This window comes from Papio anubis, chromosome 9, assembly GCF_008728515.1.
Source record: "Papio anubis isolate 15944 chromosome 9, Panubis1.0, whole genome shotgun sequence".
NCBI classification, from domain to species: domain Eukaryota; kingdom Metazoa; phylum Chordata; class Mammalia; order Primates; family Cercopithecidae; genus Papio; species Papio anubis.
This window is the reverse complement of record NC_044984.1, coordinates 89,071,515-89,090,517: the sequence shown is the minus strand read 5'-3', so window position 1 is coordinate 89,090,517 and position 19,003 is coordinate 89,071,515. Positions and strand designations below refer to the sequence as shown.

The 19,003-nt window shown below is 44.2% G+C and overlaps 1 protein-coding gene across 5 annotated transcripts in view; it reads left to right on the top strand.

Annotated features, from left to right (window-relative positions):
- The window catches only part of TMCC3 (transmembrane and coiled-coil domain family 3), a 310,576-nt gene that overhangs the window by 219,727 nt on the left and 71,846 nt on the right, over window positions 1-19,003 (top strand). The window contains exon 1 of one of the 5 annotated variants that reach the window (XM_003906965.4): window positions 6,054-6,292. The exons of the other annotated variants lie outside the window; for them this stretch is intronic. Coding sequence (XP_003907014.1) covers window positions 6,215-6,292 — 78 coding nt within the window. The 5' untranslated portion in view covers window positions 6,054-6,214. Of the gene's footprint in view, window positions 1-6,053; window positions 6,293-19,003 lie in introns of those variants that run through there. 5 annotated transcript variants of the gene reach the window in all.

Below are 19,003 nucleotides of genomic sequence, written 5' to 3'. Positions count from 1 at the left end.
TAGGCATGATTGACAACCATGTAGAAATGTGACTGGGCAAAAGGGTATATGATCTAATACTGAGAGACTGAGTGGCAAGATCCAGCAAGGCCTGTCTGTTCAGATTCTTCTTGGCTTCTCTGCACAGCATGCTTTCCTCCAGGGTGTGGGGCAGGACCCCTTCTGAAATGAGCCTTATGTCCTATAGTCAGACAAGGTAGGTCAGAGAATTTCTTCACGGCCAGCTGCATGACAGAAAGGCGGAGGAAGCTTCCTTCCTTTGGGAGAGAAAAGAGCAGGTGGAACGAGGGCAGGATAAGGCTTCTGAGGCTGGCTTCTGGGATCTAAAGTGCCCCAAAATCATGACAACAGACTATTACGGGGGCATTGGTAATTATGAGCCAGGAACCATGGATGAAAACCAATATGTATACATATATATGTATCATAATGTCACACATGTGAATGAAGCCATCTTGGATACACTAGCCCCACCCAGTGCCACATGGAACAGAGAAAAGACACCTCATCTCCTTTGGAGACCTGCCCAGATTGCAGAATCATGAGCTAATGAGCGGTAGTTATTGTTGTAAGCCAATACAATTTTTTTTTTTTTTTTTTTGAGATGGAGTCTTGCTCTCACCCAGGCTAGAGTGCAGTGGCATGATCTTGGCTCACTGCAACCTCCACCTCCCAGGTTCAAGCAATTCTCCTGCCTTCACCTCCTGAGTAGCTGGGATTACAGGTGCCCACCAGCTAATTTTTGTATTTTTAGTAGAGATGGGGTTTCACCATGTTGGTCAGGCTGGTCTCGAACTCCTGACCTCAGGTGATCCACCTGCCTCGGCCTCTCAAAGTGCTAGGATTGCTGGCGTGAGCCACTGCACCCGGCCAAGCCAAAGCATTTTAAGGTGATTTGTCATGCAGCTATAGCAAATGGAAAATGCTGGATCTAGTGCTCTAAAGATTTAGTAAGAAGTCTTTCTCCGTTTCATGGCTCTGCTTTCCCAGGGAGGCTGTCTTTAGATGGTGGAAGGATGTCCACTACAGCATCAGGCTTGCATTGCACCAGCTTAGCAATGCCCACTGGAAGGGCATAGGCTTTCCCAGCAGTTCTGGCAAAAGTCTAGGGATGACTCTCATTGGCTCTGATTAGCTCACATGCCTATCCCTGCACAAGCCACAGTGACTCTGACCGGCCAAGGCTGGATGACATGCCTCTCTCTGGATCCAAGGATGGGAATGGTCTGCCTCATCTAAACCATTTGGATTAAAAGTAGGAGTAGGATAGGTCCCAAAAGAAAACCTAGGTACTGTCTTCAGAAAAAGGGGTGGGATGCTGGGCAGGCTGAAACAACAAACACGCACTACAAAAGTCAAGTGTAATCCTACCTCTTTTCATAGGCCTTTCACCATCACTCCAAACTTTAAACTATTACAGCTCAAATGACCTGGTCTCTTCTTTGGTGCTTTTAGCATCTGCTGCCTTGTTGTGCTCCTTCCTTACACTTTGCAAGTAAATTCTTATTTCACACCTTAGGTATGAACCTTTGTATTTCGTATTGTTCTGACTGCATTTGTTATTTTAACAGTGTTATATTTTCCATTACTTTCTGCAAAGAGAGGCTCTTGGAGGTATGAAAGGCACAGAATTCTTACATTGACAGGAGGAATTTGCACCTGCACTCACCCTCTCCCTCTCTCTCCAGAGCTGACAAAACCCTAGGCATTGGCATTGCGTCCAAAGGAGGCGATGTGGTCTGTTTTCCTCTTGGGTTCTGCCTCCCAAAAGGAGAGCCAGATGGCGATCAGCACTGATTGTTTTCTTTCTGTTCTGGGGAGCTTGCTCTTGTGCTATTTAATTTGTATATTTTTAAAAAATAATTTTGTATGAGTGCCCAGCAGAGCAGCTTTTGGGCAACTAGCTTATGAAATAAATTTAAGTGATCTAAAAAAGAACATCCTTTGTTAATTGAAATTTAAATGAGCCTAATAAAGTTTTAATTTATCGTTCTCATTGAGGGTCAGCATTCCAGGATGGAATTCTAAGAAACATCAAGACAGTAATAGAAATGGAAAGTAGATGCCCGTTGGTACCCCCAAGCAAAGCCCAACCCTGGTTTGTCAGGGCCTCTCTGAGTTTATTCACACATAAAGTGCTATTATGTTTATTTATTTGAGAAGGTACCCCTAACTGGTGATTTGAATTCCAGAATTAAGGATATCACTATATCTGTTCCTTTGAGTCTTTGTTACCTTTAAAATTTTAAATTATTCTGAACTATTGTGTATATGTATGAATGAATGTACATCCAGTGTACCAACAGTCATTTGTTAAAGAGCATTATTTATTTATAATTGTGTACCCCTCTTCTATTGAAGCCTTCTTCATCTCCCCACCAGAGATACTGTCCTGAAATTTGTGTTTAGTACGCTCTTGCTTTTCTTAAACTTTACAGGAAGGCTGGGCATGGTGGCTCACACCTGCAATTCAGCACTTTGGGAGGCTGAGGCAGGTGGATCACTTGAGGCCAGGAGTTCAAGACCAGCCTGGCCAACATGGTGAAACCCCATGTCTACTAAAAATACAAAAATTAGCCGGGTGTGGTGGCGCACACCTGTAATCCAGATACTCAGGAGGCCGAGGCATGAGAATCACTTTAACTCGGGAGCCAGAGGTTGCAGTGAACTGTGATCGTGCCACTGCACTCCAGCCTAGGCAACAGAGTGAGACTCTGTCTCAAAACCAAAAACAAACAAACAAAAACAACCAAAGAAAAACTTTACATGAATCTTTTTTTTTTTTTTTTTTTTTTTTTTTTTTGTGGAGACAAGGTCTCACTATATTGCCCAGGCTGGTCTCGAACTCCTGGGCTCAAGTGATCCTCCCACCTTAGCCTCCTGAAGTGCTAGGATTATAGACATGAGCTATCACACAGCCTACATGAATCTCACTGCAAGTAATTTTTTGTGGTTTGCTTTTTATGTTTCTCAGTATTGTTTGTGAAATTTGTCCATATTGATTTTTTTTTTTTTTTTAGCTGGAGTTCAGTCTGTGGCTTATTTTTTCACTTTATTGTTTATTTTCATAAGCAGAAGTTTAAATTTTTAAATGTCAAATCTTTGTGGTTTATGCTTGTTGTGTCCTGTTTATTTTTTACTTGAGATGATAATAATGATATGCTTTCATTTTCTTCTGACAATTTTAAGTTGTGTTTTTTCCCCTTTAAGTCTTTAATCTGGTTTTTTATTTTATTTTTATTTTTATTTTATTTTATTTTTTATTTTATTTTGAGACAGAGTTTTGTTCTTGTTGCCTAGGCTGAAGTACAATGGCATGATCTCAGCTCACCGCACCCTCTGCCCCCTGAGTTCAACGGATTCTCCTGCCTTAGCCTCCCAAGTAGCTGTGATTACAGGCATGTGCCACCACGCTAATTTTGTATTTTTAGTAGAGACGGGGTTTCTCCATGTTGGCCAGGCTGGTCTCGAACTTTTGACCTCAGGTGATCTGCTGGCCTCAGCCTCCCAAAGTGTTGGGATCACAGGCGTGAGCCACCACTCCCAGCCAGATTTTTTGTTTGTTTGTTTTTTAATTTTTAATTTTTTTTAGACAGGTCTCACTCTGTTGCCCAGGCTGAATTCCTGGGCTCAAGTGATCCCCTTGCTTCAGCCTCCTGAACAGCTGGGATTACAGGTGCAAGCCACCCTGTCCAGCTAATTTTTTCTTTCTTTCTTTTTCCTCTATCTGGTGTTGGTTTTTGTTTATGCTGTGAGGTACGGATCAATTTTTTTTTTTTTTAATCCAAGTGAAAAGGTAGATCATGCCACTCCTTTGCTCAAAAATTTCCAAATCTTCCCATATTCCTCAGAATTAAAGTTCTTAAAATGAACTGAAAGTCCCTATATGATCTGGCCCTCTGAAATATCTCTGACCTCATCTCCTTCCAGTGAACACTGGCGTCCTTGCTCTTCCTTGAACACTCCCAAAATGTTCAGGGCCCTTGACTTTCTGTTTGTTGGAAATTTTCAGATGTCTATACTTCTGGCTTCCTCATTTCCCAAGTCTCTGCTCAAAGATCACCTTATCACGGAGGACTTCTCTAGCCACCCTAGCTAAAATCTCGCTCCAACACACACACAGACACACACACACACACACACACACTCTCAACGTTTGATATTTCTCTTCTCTTCTTTCAAAGAACTTACCCGAAAAACTCTCTGGGCCTGGTATAGTTGTGTGTTGGGGTAGCTGTAGGTGGGTATTTTAAAAGTGTTGATTTAATTTTTTGAATGGCTTAAGGACTACATGGGACTTTCAATTTCTTCTTAAGTTAGTTTTAACCCTGCCTTTACAAAAATGTATTTTTAAAATTAGCCAGAAATGGTGGCGCATACCTGTAGTTCTAGCTACTTGGGAAACTGAAGTGGGAGGCTCCCTAGAGCCCAAGAATTTGAGGCTGCAGTGAGCTATGATTGTGCCACTGCACCCCAGCCTGGGCAACAGATACCCTAGCTCTAAAAAACATTTTTAAAAAAATTTTACTTTTTGAATAGTTAATATATGCCCACAGTGTAAACATTCAAGTTTCAAAAGTATACACAGTGAAAAATAGATCTCTCTCCTATCTCTGCCTTCTAGCTACCTGGTTCCCCTCTCTTGGCATCAATTTCTTGTCTATTTCCCTAGTTTCTTGTTTATCCTCCCAGATATATGTCATGCATGTAGAAGCACATAACATATATTGTTTTCACATACATAGTGGAATGCCATATATATTATCCTGCACATTGCTTTTTTTCCACTTAACTATGTACGTTAGATATGCTTCCAAAGCTATTCATAGAGGGCTGCCTCATTTCTATTTCCAGTTACCAAATATTCTGTTGGATGATGTACCATCATTTATTTACCTAGTCTCCTTCTGAAGGATAATTAGGCTGTTCTGTCTTTACAGTGGCCTTCTAGCCCGTGTGTTTTGCCCATCTTTAATTGCTGCTTCACCCTGATGTCAGATATACCTTCTCCTTAAACTTCCATTCTCATGCTATCATTTCCCTGTTCAGGAATCTCCAGCAGCTGCCTAGTTCCCACAGAATAAGGTTGAACTTCTTACCCTTGAACGAAGATCCTGCATGGTCTCCGCCTTCTTTTCCATCATGTCTTCCTGTTCCTGAGGACACTCCCCAAAACTGATGACTTGAGGTTTTCCCAAATGTACCTCTGATTTTTGGGACTCCAAAGTTTTCTTCAGCCTACTCTACCCTCCCCTTGAACCCTATGAAGGGCGGGGCAAATCCTTCCCTTCCCCTGGGCTGGTCACATTGGGCTCTAGGTCCTCTCTGGAACAGCTGCACTTTAAATATTTCAGCCCAGTCTCCCACTGTACACCCTACAGAGCCGGCACAGGTGTTCTGAATTTTGTTTGGGGTTACTGATACTTAAATTGTTCACCAGTGGTCCTTCCTCTACGAGACTCCAAATTCCTTGTGGGCAGGGACTGATCACTGGGAATGGGGAATACTAAAATGAAAAGATATCCTGATTTCCAAGTAGCTTAAAACATAAAGGTGAGCCAGACATGCAACATTAAAATACACAACACAGTAGGATCTTAGTTTAAGTGGAAGTATGCTCTATGCTCAGGGCAATTGTGGTGCGGGGAGAGTCTTTTATTTTATTTCATTTCTTATTTTAAATCTCTGGTCTCTAGTCCAGGGTCTGGTACATGGCAGCTGCCCAATAAGTGCCTGTTGAATGAAGAATAACATAAAAAGAGACATTTAAGGCAAGTGTCAACTTCTTGCGGTAACAGCCACCTTTTATATACAAAATAAGTCAACAGATAGTGTAGTGTGGATGTCGCTCATCTTTTGGGGAGAAAGAGGGCTGTGTGGGAGGGGGTGGAATCAAGTTTCAGCCAGGGAGGGAGGCGAGGATAGGCGAAGACGTTGCCCGCTGGGTCGCGGGTGGGTGGGGGGTCCCGGCGGCTGCGGGGCGCGGGGGAGGCGGGGAGAAGGGAAGGGGGAGGAGACTCTCGCCTCCTGCCCCGCCTCCCCCACCCCGCGGCGGCGGCGCAGGGCGGCCGCGCGGGTGTCGGCACCAGAGGCAACAGCTGCAGCAGCCGCGCCGCCCCCTCGCCCGCGGCTCCCGGGGTGAGCCCGAGCACGGCCGGCAGCTCGCGGCGCGGCAGCCCCAGGAGACGGGAAAGTTCCCGGCCGGAGCGCGGAGATGCCGGGCAGCGACACGGCGCTCACCGTGGACCGGACCTACTCGGACCCCGGCCGGCACCACCGCTGCAAGAGTCGGGTGAGCGCCGCGGGCTGGAGGGCGGCGGGTGCGCGCGGGCCCGGGGGCGAGGCGGGCTGGGGCGGCGGCTCGGCGCTAACCCACGCGCCCACTGCGTTTCGCCGCCGGCCTCCGTTGCTGCCGGAGGTCCGTACCTCCCAGATCCTCCGAGCTGAAAGGGTGGGCGGAGGGGGGGCGTCGGAGCCCGGGCTGCGGTTCCTGAACCCCAGGTCCACCTGCCCCTCGCGGCGCCCAGGTCCCCGCGCTCTGTGCGGAACGCCCGGTTCCCCGACGGCCCGGGCTCCGCCTCCCTCCCCGCCAGGGAGCGCCCGCTGCGCCGCGAGGGAATCCCGCCACCCGCGGCCACGCGTGTCCGGGTCTCCGGGGTCTCGCCCCGGGTGTGACGGTGCCCTCCCCGCCGAATGTCCCGGCAGCCGCCCAGTCTCCTGGTCCTTGGGGCGTGTGGCCGGAGCCCGAGCGCGGTGCGCAGCCGGATCGCCGGGAGGCGGCGGACCGGCTCTGCCCAAGTGAAAAGTCAGAATCTTTGCGCTGCCTCTCCGGAGTTTCGAGCCAAGACGAGCAGGCGCCCTCGCCATTGTTTGCAGTGTAATTTGCTGTTGCTGATTTTGGCTGTGGGCGAAAATAGCTCATTCTGAGCCTGCTGCAGAGACAAGCCCTGTAGGGCTTCAAAATAAAGACGGAGGCCGCAGCCCGAGCGCGGGTCTCTCCTGGGAGAGGAAGCTTTCGCCCTCCCTGGTGAATACCTTTGCCCTCCCGGGCTGTTGTCGAGGCTGGATGTGAGGCTCTGTAACCCGTTCTCCCCACGGCTGATTGAAGTGCCATTTAACAAAGCACCTCCTCCACGCTGGCATCTGTTCTGGCAGAAGGCACCTGGAGTTGTTCTTTGCTCCGCCAACTACTTACTCGCTTGTCCGAGAACTGGGGATTTGGGTGTCAGCCTCTGTGTAAAGTTCACGGAGGTAGAGCCGGGCTCAGATTCTGGCCCACCACCTCCGAGATCGAGAGACCAACTGGATGGAAATAGTAGCAACAGTGACGGGGTTGTGTTGCTGCCCTTTGTGCAGGATTTGGGTCTTCACTCATAATTTGAAGTAGTAATCCATTGCCCCAGAAGTGAAGCAATGAGTCCCTGGTTTACTGCCCACTTTCCCTTTTTCCTTTAGCATCTGTTAATCATTTTGAAAGAATGATTTGAGTTTTTACAGATTGAATATATTCGGTGGAATAATACCTCGTGCTCTCATCTCAACCCCCCAATTCTCTTATTTTTGCACTTTCTTTAAAAGTTTCCTAACAGTTTGCTATGAAAATAACCAGAAACTCCATTTGGAATAAACATTGAACATCTGTGCTTACCCACAGGTAGATGTTTCTTCTGGGATAACTGTAATACTAGTTAACAGAACTATGAAGAAAAGGAGATCATTTTCAAATGCATTTGTAATTGAGAGGATTCTGTAAAGTTAATGTTGCAGACTTGAAAAAAATGTGAAAGCTTGTTTTTTCTTGTCACAACTGTGATCTTCTTGTGTAAACAAGATTAGTAATCTTAGCGGGATGGATGGCTCATTGTCAACTCATTTAAGTGGTTTGGCAAAACTCATGCAACTTTACAAAACTCACTCTTCATAACCTGTAAAATGGTGGTGATAAAGTTTGTGCCTCAACTGCTTAGGTGCAGTGTGGTAAAGGAAATGTGTAACATAACTGCAGACTGTGTTTCTGCTACATCTGCCACTGTTCCCTGTCTACACCAGCCTTTTCTGTTAAAAAGTCAAAACCTTATATGAAGATTTCTTGATTTTCTTTAAAATTCTGCTGACCGGCCGGGGGCAGTGGCCCACGCCTGTAATCGCAGAACTTTGGGAGACCAAGATGGGTGGATCACCAGGTCAGGAGTTCAAGACCAGCCTGGCCAAGATGGTGAAACCCCGTCTCTACTAAAAATACAAACATTAGCCGGGCGTGGTGGTGGGCGCCTGTAATCCCAGCTACTCGGGAGGGTGAGGCAGAGACTTGCTTGAACCTGGGAGGCAGAGGTTGGGGTGAACTGAGATCGTGTGAGCCTGGGCGACAGAGCTAGACTCCGTCTCTAAATAAATAAATAAATAAAACAATTCTACTGACAATATTATTGTACCTGCTGCTTTGTATTAGCATGGAGATACCCAATTTTTAATTTAGCTGTGTATTAAAACTGATTTAGACATTATATGTGCTGATTATCCAAAATTAGCACATTGGGCCAGTCAGATCTAGTGAAGAGAAGAAGTCAGAGAAGGGCTAGAACTTTAGCAGACCATAATCACAAATTCTACTACAGTGATGCTGGACTTCTTGAGGTCCCAGTTTAAACTTCTCAACTATCTGCTTTTAGGTTTTTTATTACTGAGACAGCGAGGAATATGTAGAACTGGCGAAATTTTTGTAAACTCATAAGAACTTTTCCAAGCAGGGTTGATGTAATTTCAAATCTGTCCTGAGGCTACGATAAGTCTGTTGTAATGAAGGGAAAACAGCAATTTTACTGTGCAGAAAGTATTCATCCCCTTAAATGATCGTAGCTCCTGTATTGTGGAACTCACTTAGATGCAGCTGTAATCTAAGCTGTATGTTTTCCTGACACCCTGAAAGTATGTGATGCAAGAGGAAAACATCAAGTGGTAATTTCTTGATGTCACCATCTCCTTGGGAGGAAACTAGTATAGGATTTAAAAAGAACCCTTTTATGAACTCATTTGGTAAATTAGCTCCCCTAAAAATGCTAATGAGAACTGGGGGTTCATGGGAAGAATTGATTAATCTTTCAGGGATATGGAGTTTCTGCCTAGGAGTGGGCTAAGACTCCATGAGATGAAGTTCTTCGTTACTGAATAGTCATTTTTTAAATTCAAGATCGATACCTGTTGAGATGACAGGGAAGCTACATGGTCTCTCTTGCTGGGCTTATTTCAGCCTTTGAGACTGGAATAATAATGAGGCAGTGTACTCTTTCCACATTGCAGAAATCTATTTTTATAGCCAGGTGGACTAACCTAGATAACCCCTCCCCACTTAGTGAAATGTAAGTAATGAATTCTGTGATTGTTGCTAAGCTGACAAGTCAGGATCATTCACATTTTAAAACTTCATCTTGTAAAACTCAGAAATGGTGCTTGTTAACTTGATGCACATATCTCTCTACTTTAAAAGAAAGAGCATCCATAATTAGACTCCTACTTTTTTTTTCATGCCCTAGATAGTTAAAGCCTATCATCTTTTTAAGAATACAGGCTGTCTGCTTTCTATACAGTACTGGCTTTCTATATAGTAACTGGCTTTTATTAATGATGTGTGAATTAGGTTTTCTTTTAGTTGGTTTTCATTTTAAATGGTCTAAAATGCCCTCTCCAGCCACTTGGGAATAGTGGTGGACAGCTGAGGCTCTGGACCTATGTGGATTGTATTCTGGCTCTTCGAGCTTCTTGACTAGGTGATCACTAGGGCAAGGTCCTAAATAGCCTTTCTGAGCCTCCAGTTTCCCATTTGTGAAAGAGGTAATACTCCACTCTTCCGGGAGTGATCGTGTGTCTTAAATAAGAAAGTATTTGTTAAAAAAAAAAAAAAAAAAAAAAGGTGTGTGCACTCAAATATTAGCTATTTAAAAAATTTCTTTTTTAAATTTATGTTCTCAAATTGGGTGAAAAAGCTATATTTGTCTATATGTCAGGTTAATAATTTTTTTCTATTTTGTTGGTGCCACTACTAATCAGAACTGCTAGTTATCTTGAGTGCCTGCCCTCCCCCATCTCTCTAACCTATTAGCAGTACCGCTGCACCTTTCTCGGACATTTCTCTGGAACTGGTTTCTTCCATATCTCCCAATCATCCCCCACCTTAGTCGCTTATGACCTTCACCAACTTCTGTTCCATCCTGCATGCAAGGACCATATTATTTTCCCTGCAGAGCCATTTGCATCAGGATGGTCCCCAGAATACAGATCTTATACCAGTGCTTTTTGCTACCAGTGCAATCTTGGATCCTGTAATCACTCTAAGCCTTAGTTTCCACTTCTACATAATAGGGGTGTTCTCAGGAATAAATTCAGTAATGCCTATAAAATGTTTAACTCCATGCCAGGTGCACAATAAGAAATCAATAGATGGTCACCACTTTTACTACAGGCTGAACATCTCAGTCCAAAAACCAACATCCAAAATGCTCCAAAATCCAAAACTTTTTGAGCGTCAACATGATGCTCAAAGGAAATGCTTACAGGAGCATTTCTGGTTTCAGATATTTCTATTTGGAATGCTCAACCAGTAAGTATAATACAAAGATTCCAAGGCCGGGCGTAGTGACTCATGCCTGTAATCCCAGCACTTTGGGAGGCCGAGGTGGGTAGATCACTTGAGTTCAGGAGTTTGAGACCAGCCTGGCCAACATGGTCAAATCCGGTCTCTACTAAAAATACAAAAAAATTAGCTGGGCATGGTGGCGGGTGCCTGTAATCCCAGCTACTAGGGAGGCTGAGGCAGGAGAATCACTTGAACCTGGGAGGCAGAGGTTGTAGTGAGCCGAGATTGTGCCATTGCACTCCAGCCTGGGCAACAGAGCGAGACTCCATCTCCAAAACAAAACAAAACAAAACAAATTCCAGAATCTGAAATCTGAAACACTTCTGATTCCAAGCATTTTAAATCGGGGACCTGTACTATATGAAAGAGGGGTTTGTGAGCTTGGAAATGGAAAGGCTGCTAAGTTTATGAAAAGTATAGACTTTTCTAGCATTGCTAGCATTTTGTGCCTCCTTGCGTCATGTTTCTTGTCACATTGACTGTTTATATGTTTAATGCTTACATGTATTTATAAACTATAGACATTGGCACTTTGAGAGCAAGATGCTTCACTTATTCAAAAAATACGTACTGAGCACCTTCTGTGTGCTGGTTGCTGATCTAGGCATCAGGAATACAATGGTAAATGAAACAGTCTGGTTTCTGTAGAAGCTTAATATCTGGTGGGTGTATCTCATTTATACTTGTGGCTCCAGACAATACCCCTGTCTTTTACAGGAGGACATGATGATAATACATGCAGAAATCTCTAACATCTGAAGTAAAACTTGTGTCGAGCATGAGTGCCACCTGTTGTATATCTTCAAGTATTCTGTGGTTTGGAAATCCATCTACAATTACATGATGAGTAATGACCAAAGGCAGTGAAGAAGAGGATGCTGTAGCCCTTCTAGCAGTGGAACTGGTTGGGTAGTGATGTAATAAGTTGATGATCACATGCTTACTCCCTGGGCAGGAAGTAGGGGGAGTGGAAACTGACCTCTGTCCTAGAGGACACTGACCCAGTGAAGTGGTAAGCTGAGTAGTACACGGATATCGTTTTCACCAGTGCTTTGTTTTATTCTAAAGAGCTTGTTAAAGAGACTGAATAATGATCAGTGTGTGTCAAGCCAGGTTTTTCTTACATTTAGGATGAGCAAAGTGATGCGGTGTATGTTTTTTGAGCTGTACTTTGTTGCAGGCTCTCCCTTTAAAGGAGAAGGAATTGCCAGCCACCACCAGCTCACCCGCCTGTCACATCCGCTGTAGAGAGCACCCAGACAGCTGCTACCAAGTTGGATCACAGGGTGTGTTTTACTTCAGACCCTCTGCCTGAATTTCCAGGGCTGCTGCTAAGGTCAGAAATCAACCTAGTCCTACTTAGAAAATGCCCACAGTTTGACTTAGAAGAGTTTGCAGCTTTCAGCCCTGTGGTTTCTTAATTGTGTTTTCGTGTTTTCGGTGGAGGGGAGGAGGGTGACAAGAGAAAAGGAAGAGAACCATGAATCACCATACTGTGAATCAGAATGAGGACTTTTCATTCCTTCGAAAGGGAACATCAGGATATATGATTTGTGCATAGGCCACCTGCTTCTGTCGACTTGGGAGGGGTGCTGCCTGAAAGAAACCATAGTGTATTTGTGGATTATTCCTCTGTAAGGAGATAAAAAGAACATAAGTGAAAGGAAGACTGCAGTCACACTAATAGTTAATGTGTACTGCGTGCTTACTGTACACCAGGTAACATGAAGCACTTCAAATACACCATCTCCTTGATCTTCTACAATATCCTGCTTTTCCATTTTACAGATGGGGAGACTGAGGCCCAGGCAGATTAATAATTTCTCTAAGATATTCTGTCTATTAGGAAACGGTGGTAGAGCTACGGTTTGAACCTGTATCTGTCTCAACTCCAGAGCTTGATTCTTCACCACTTCCCTGTCTGCCTCCATGGCGAACACTGGAGAGCAGCCCAGTCTTTCTAAACTAGCTGGGTGCCTGGGGATGGATGTGTACAGCATCTGCTGGGCACTTACCCTAATTGTGTGCTCTAATTCTTATGACACACACATTGCCAGTCTTTTGCACATAGTCATATGTTCCCAGTAAACATGTGAATGAATGATACAGGATGATAGTTCATGAACTTTTAATAATGCCTAGGATATGAGAATTTTGCTAGTAGTTTGAAGTCTTAAAGGCTGTCGAATAAGCTCATGATTTAAGATCATTAAAGAACCGTGTTTTCGCCTGATGTTTGGTCTCCCGAGAATGGACTATTGAATAGCAAGATGAAGGTGGTGCCTTGTGACCGTCGAGTTCAAGACATGCCCGCAAACATGTGTCTCCTCAGTAGATCCTCATGACTGGCCTGTGGGTTCACACCTTCTTTTGAGCCATATCATCAGTCACCTACCTAGTGATCCTTCTGTGAAGTCCCCTGTAATATTAAACCATGCCTTCTTGTGTCCCCTGCAGAACATCACACTTTGGGGGAGTGCACTGAAGTGGTTAAGAGTGCCAGTCTTGGAGTCAGCTGCCTCGGTTGACTTTGTTTTTTGTTTTTTGTTTTTTCCAGACGTAGTCTTGCTCTGTCGCCAGGCTGGAGTGCAGTGGTGCAATCTTGGCTCACTGCAACCTCCGCTGCCCAGGTTCACGCAATTCCCTGGTCTCAGCCTCCCAAGTAGCTGGGACTACAGGTGCACGCCCCCTCACCCAGCTACTTTTTTTGTATTTTAGTAGAGACGGGGTTTCACCGTGTTGGCCAGGATGGTCTCAGGCTTCTGACCTCGTGATTCACCCATCTTGGCCTCCCAAAGTGCTGGGATTACAGGCGTGAGCCACTGCACCCAGCCCAGTTTGACTTTCTATAGTGTACCCTGCAATATGGTACCAAAATTAGGTTTTTACAAGGGTTGTTACAATACTTCCCTTGGAAGACTATTGTGAGAATTAAACGGTGTGGTACGTAGAAAGCACTGTTGAGTGTCAGCACCTGCTAAATGCTCAGTTAATGTTCAGATGGGAGAGGAATAATAGTAACAGTATGTAACAGTGGTGTAGTTGTCTGGCCATTGCAGGAGCTGCAATTGAGCAGAGACTGTGGGTGTGATTTCCAACACTTTGACTTCTCTCCAGAGACCAGATCTTTTCAAGGATTGCTTCCTGAAATGCATCCCATTTAGTGCCGGTCCCCTGAGGAAGCCACATTTTAAATGGCTGATTGTAAACCTGTATCTTCCTCGGGTCTTTAAGGCATTCGAGGAGACTGTGCCAACTAAAAACATTACAAGGGGCAGTTTAAAGCAACTAGAAAACATAGCCCGGTGTCCACACCAGAACTCCCTGTGAAACCCTGGCTTGACTGGATTAAAGGTGTGAAGGCAGAGGGTTGGAAAGTTAGACTCAAGGATTTACCATGGTAGAACTGGAAGGAAATTTAGACATTAACTCCAGACCATTCCATTTGCAGAAGGAGAAAATGACACCAGCCACACTGTAACCAAATTATGTAATTAATACAGACTGATTGGGACTAACCGTTATACCATTTTCTGTCTTTAAAAAGGATTGCTTTAAATAATTTTTAAATATCAAATTAATTGCTAAGTTATAAGGGTGGAATGAGAATTTAAAATTATTTTCAGTAGATATGAACAAATTTAAGTTTTTGTGACTTTTCTAGGTTAAAAAAGTGAATTTGAATGACACCATGTTAGGCCATTCTTCTTCTGAATTTATGGGTTTTTGGGGGGGCACTGGGGCAAAGACAGGTGACAATTCATGTATCAAACTACTTAGCTGCACTGGATTGTTGCTACTTAAAAATATATATCTATTTTTTGTGGTCCCTCTTAGTGTCTTCATTTTTTCAGTATAAAGTTTTGCAAAATGAAGAGTTCATCCATGTCCTGACCTTCTACTTGTTGGGGTGGGATATTGAGGAAAAAAGTATGCCAGACGCATAAGTTGTGGAGCTCATCATATGTGCATTTGTCTTAGAATTCAACCCGAGTCTGCCCTGGTCTCCAAAGCTCTCCGTTCTGTGAGTCTCACCTTAAGAGTCTCTTCTAGAACCAAGTGTTTTCAGTGTATAAAATTTTCATACAATACAACACAACCCCTAAACCCAAGCCTAAAACTTCACGTAGTCCTTGACCAAAGAGACAATTATCTGCTCCAACACTAGGGGAAGGACAGGACTTGAGTCCGACGGCCCATGGAGAGACAGCATGTCTGGTGCAATCCCCAGTGAAGCGTCCCCCTAGAAAAAGCCCATCTGACTTCTGCCTTACATGCTGATTTGAGAGCCTAGCCCGGGAGTAAAATGTGACTTTTACTGTACCCTACGAGATATTTCCACCTACCTGTTGTTCCACAGGCATCTCAAAGTCTGTATATCAAATTCATTCTTTCGACCGCTCTTCTATTCCTGGTTAATATTATACTTTTCCCATACAGCCAGTCAGTAAACCAGATGCCTGAGCTGCTGCCTCAATCCCCAACCCTACCCAGGCACCCAGTGGTTTACTTCTTTTTTTTTTTTTTTTTTGAGACAGGATCTGGATCTGTTGCCCAGGCTGCAGTGCAGTGGCGCAATCTTGGCTCACTACAACCTCTGCCTCCCAGGTTCAAGCAATTCTCCTGCCTCAGCCTCCTGAGTAGCTGGGACTACAGGCACGCACCACCACCCTGAGCTAATTTTTGTATTTTTAGTAGAGACAGGGTTTCACCATGTTGACCAGGCTGGTCTCCAACTCCTGCCCTCAGGTGATCTGCCTGCCTTGGCCTCCCAAAGTGCCGGGATTACAGGCATGAGCCACCGCACCTGGCCCCAGTGGTTTACCTCTTAAATGTTGATCATCTGTCTTTTCCTCATTGCCCCCAATGTCACTCTGTTAGCTTACCTCTGGATTTGAGCAACAGAGTGAAGCATCAGGAAATGGACTCTGTAGTGAAGCTTGAATGTCAGCTCTTTCACTTAACGGCTGTGTGAGCAGCCATTAGAAGCGGTGTTGGGAAACCCATTACAGCATTTGTTGTTCTGACTTTGAGTCCTTCGTGGTCTACCACAGTTTCCCAAAGTTCAGTCATTCCCACATCTACGACACACAGCCTCATACCACCTACACTGTTATTTGCTTGATATTTCTAAATCAGTTATCTCCTTAAAACTTAAATTTATTTTCAAAGTATCAGTGTCACTATTCTAGCTACGTATTTTCTGAGTTTGAGGCCTCCCAGCACCAGATTAAGAAGTAGATTAGCACTGGGTGTGGTGGCTCATGTCTGTATTACCAGCCCTGTGGGAAGCCAAGGTGGGTGGATTGCTTAAGCCCAGGAGTTTGAGACCAGCCTGAGCAACATGGCCAAACCCCATCTCTACAAAAAATACAAAAATTAGCTGGATGTGGTGATGCATACATATGGTCTCAGCTACTCAGGAGGCTGAGGTGGGAGGATCGCCTGAGCCCTGGGAGGGGTGAGGCTGCAGTGAGCCTTGATTGCGCCAGTGTACTCCAGCCTGGGTGACGGCGAGACCCTGTCCCAACAAAACTAGATTAGCAAGTGTTGGAGCAATGTTAGAAAGTTTTTAGCACCAGAGACTTTTCCTGGACTGAATCAACTGAATTGGATTGAGGATTGAAAAGGAAATAACTCACTCACTGTGATTCTGTGTTATTTAATGCTTTCGTCTTATGCCACCTAAAATAATTCAGAATCATCTAGGAAAACCCTGGTCTTAATGTATCATCTCCTTTCGTTCCTTCATGAAATATTTATCTTTAGACCCATGGTCTAGAAGATGCTTAGAAACATTTTTCCCACTCATGGGTTGTGAAAAATTGAGTTAGTGAGTGTTTTCCTTTTTTATTTTGGCCAACAGGAACCCAGATCCAAATTTCAGCTGAACCGAGTGAGGTTTTTATAGCCTGCTGCTTTTTCTTTTCTTTTTTTTTCTTACCTCTTGATTTTGGCTTCCTTTTCTAATTTATATTTTTTCTGGCCTGGTTTCAAAGTGTGTGTGTGTGTGTGTGTGTGTGTGTGTGTGTGTGTGTGTTTACATATATGTGTTTCCTGTAATCTATCTTAAATCCTTTTATACCAAATGAGGTATGGATCAATTTATTTATTTACTTATTTATTTATTTACTCCAGCCCAGACTGGAGTGTAGTGGTGCCATCTTGGCTTACTGCAGCCTCCGCCTCCCAGGTTCAAGTGATTCTCCTGCCTCAGCCTCCCCAGTAGCTGGAACTACAGGCGCCCACCACTACGCCTGGCTAATTTTTTTGTATTTTTTAGTAGAGATGGGGTTTGGCCATTTTGGCCAAGCTGGTCTCAAACTCCTGGCCTCAAGTGATCCACCTGCCTCAGCCTTCCCAAAGTGCTGGGATTATAGAAGTGAGCCACCACACCCAGCCTTATCAATTGATTTAGTTCAATATGAACGATTGTTACTGGGATGAACAGAAGCTCCGTCTGATAAGTCGAAGGCAGTCTCATCTAGGTGGAAATACTTGAAGGAGCTTGGAAATGAACTGAGCTTGCTTCTTTCTGTATTATTTCCTCTTTAGTCTTCTGACAACTATGACCTGGGAGAAACTGAGGTAGTGGACTACCATAGGCCGAAGAGTGGAACATCCAGAAAATATGAATTCTTTGGGAATTTCAGGCAAGGACAGATAGTGGGTGGAGAAGAAATTTGAGCTCCATGTATTTCTGAAGTAAACTTGAACCTAATTAAGATGTGTATGTAGGCTTGTTGTAATGGAAGGAAATTAAATGGTGCCTTGAGCTGCAGCCTTGCACAGAAATTTCAATATAAGCACTCGTCCAAAAATAAAGAATGCCTTTAGTGAAAGCTGTGCTTCAGCACCTAAATATATTTACTCCAGTGTGTTCAATTCTGTGTTGGGGCCAAAAGTCCCTTTTCTCTGTCTTTGTCAAGATGTTGTGATCATCCAGAAAGCCTGAACTTGGCTTCAGATAGTCAGCAGGGTACTATTTTAATCTCACTAATTGGAACAGGTGGCCTCTATTTGTAGCTGAATCACTGGTTGGCATAGATTTAATTTATCTGACAATATGAAGCCCATTCAGTAAGAGCTGTTCAGGCTTTATGTATTGGCATCAGGCACAGTGCCTGAAAGCCCCACTAGAAAGCGTGGAAGACAGGAAGGAAGATGGAAGAAATGCAAGGAAGAGTGTGCTGCTTCCATTCCATCCTCCATGTTGAGTGCAGAACGGGTGAAGGGATGCATGTGAAGATGCTTGAGAGGGGTGCTTATAGATATTTCTCCAGAGGAGAAAGAGGTGGCAAATGTCTACTTTGAATCCACCCTGTAAGACGGCATGGTGCAAGAGGACCTCATGCTGTCCTCATGTTTTTAATATGAACACATCTTCAGGCACGGGGGAAAGAGCATGTCCCACGTGACTCAGCTTAAGTGCTCAAGTTGAGATACCTTAAGACACCTCTAGTGACATCAGAGATGGCCCCCAGATTATGACCTTCTCCAGCCAGATCACTCTTTTATTTTTACATTGAGTGTATATTTTGCATAGTGTCTTGTCAATGTTTTGCTTCAAATTCTTCAATAGGACCGAAGCCCAGCTTCTTAGACATCCAGAGTCTCCCATCTGACCTTTGCTTTTCACCCACTCTTGGCCCTTGAACTCCGGTCTCCTTTCTTTGTGGACTCCCATGCCTCCCTCTGTACCTGTGGGCACCTGCTCCATCCTCTCGCATGGAGATAGTTGTGTTCTTTTTATCTAGGCATGGAGCATTGGCCATAGTTGGAGCTTTGTAAATACTGACTGATGAGTGAATGTGTGTATGTTGTGAAATTGTACTGTGGGACTTGAGAAGCTGAAAAGCATATTCTACTCTTGATCCATACCAATTCAGATTAATTTGCCTTGTTTTAATTGCTGCACAGGATCCCCATGTATGGCTATACCATCATTTATTTAACAATTTCCTTATTAAAGGACAACTATATTGCTTCCAATCTTTGGTCATTACTTATTTTTGCACGTGTGAGGAATATGTTAGCAGGCTAAATTCGTAAGTATGGAATTGCTCAGCCAAAGGGCATGTGCATTTTAAATTAGGATATTGCCAAGCTGAACACTGCACCTACTCTGTGTTGAACACTGGGAGCTAAGGATGCAGCACTGAACAAAACTGGTAAAGTTTGTATAACTGTCATTAATATGTGAACATGCCTTTACCCACATAGCTTTAGACACAGCGTGTTTTCGACTGTTTTGATCCTTGCCAATCTGATAGGTGAAAACTCCTAGCCCATTTCAATGTATATCTTCCCTGGTATGGATGAGATTGGTCATATTTTTAAAATTTTTATTTTGAAATAATTACAGACCTACAG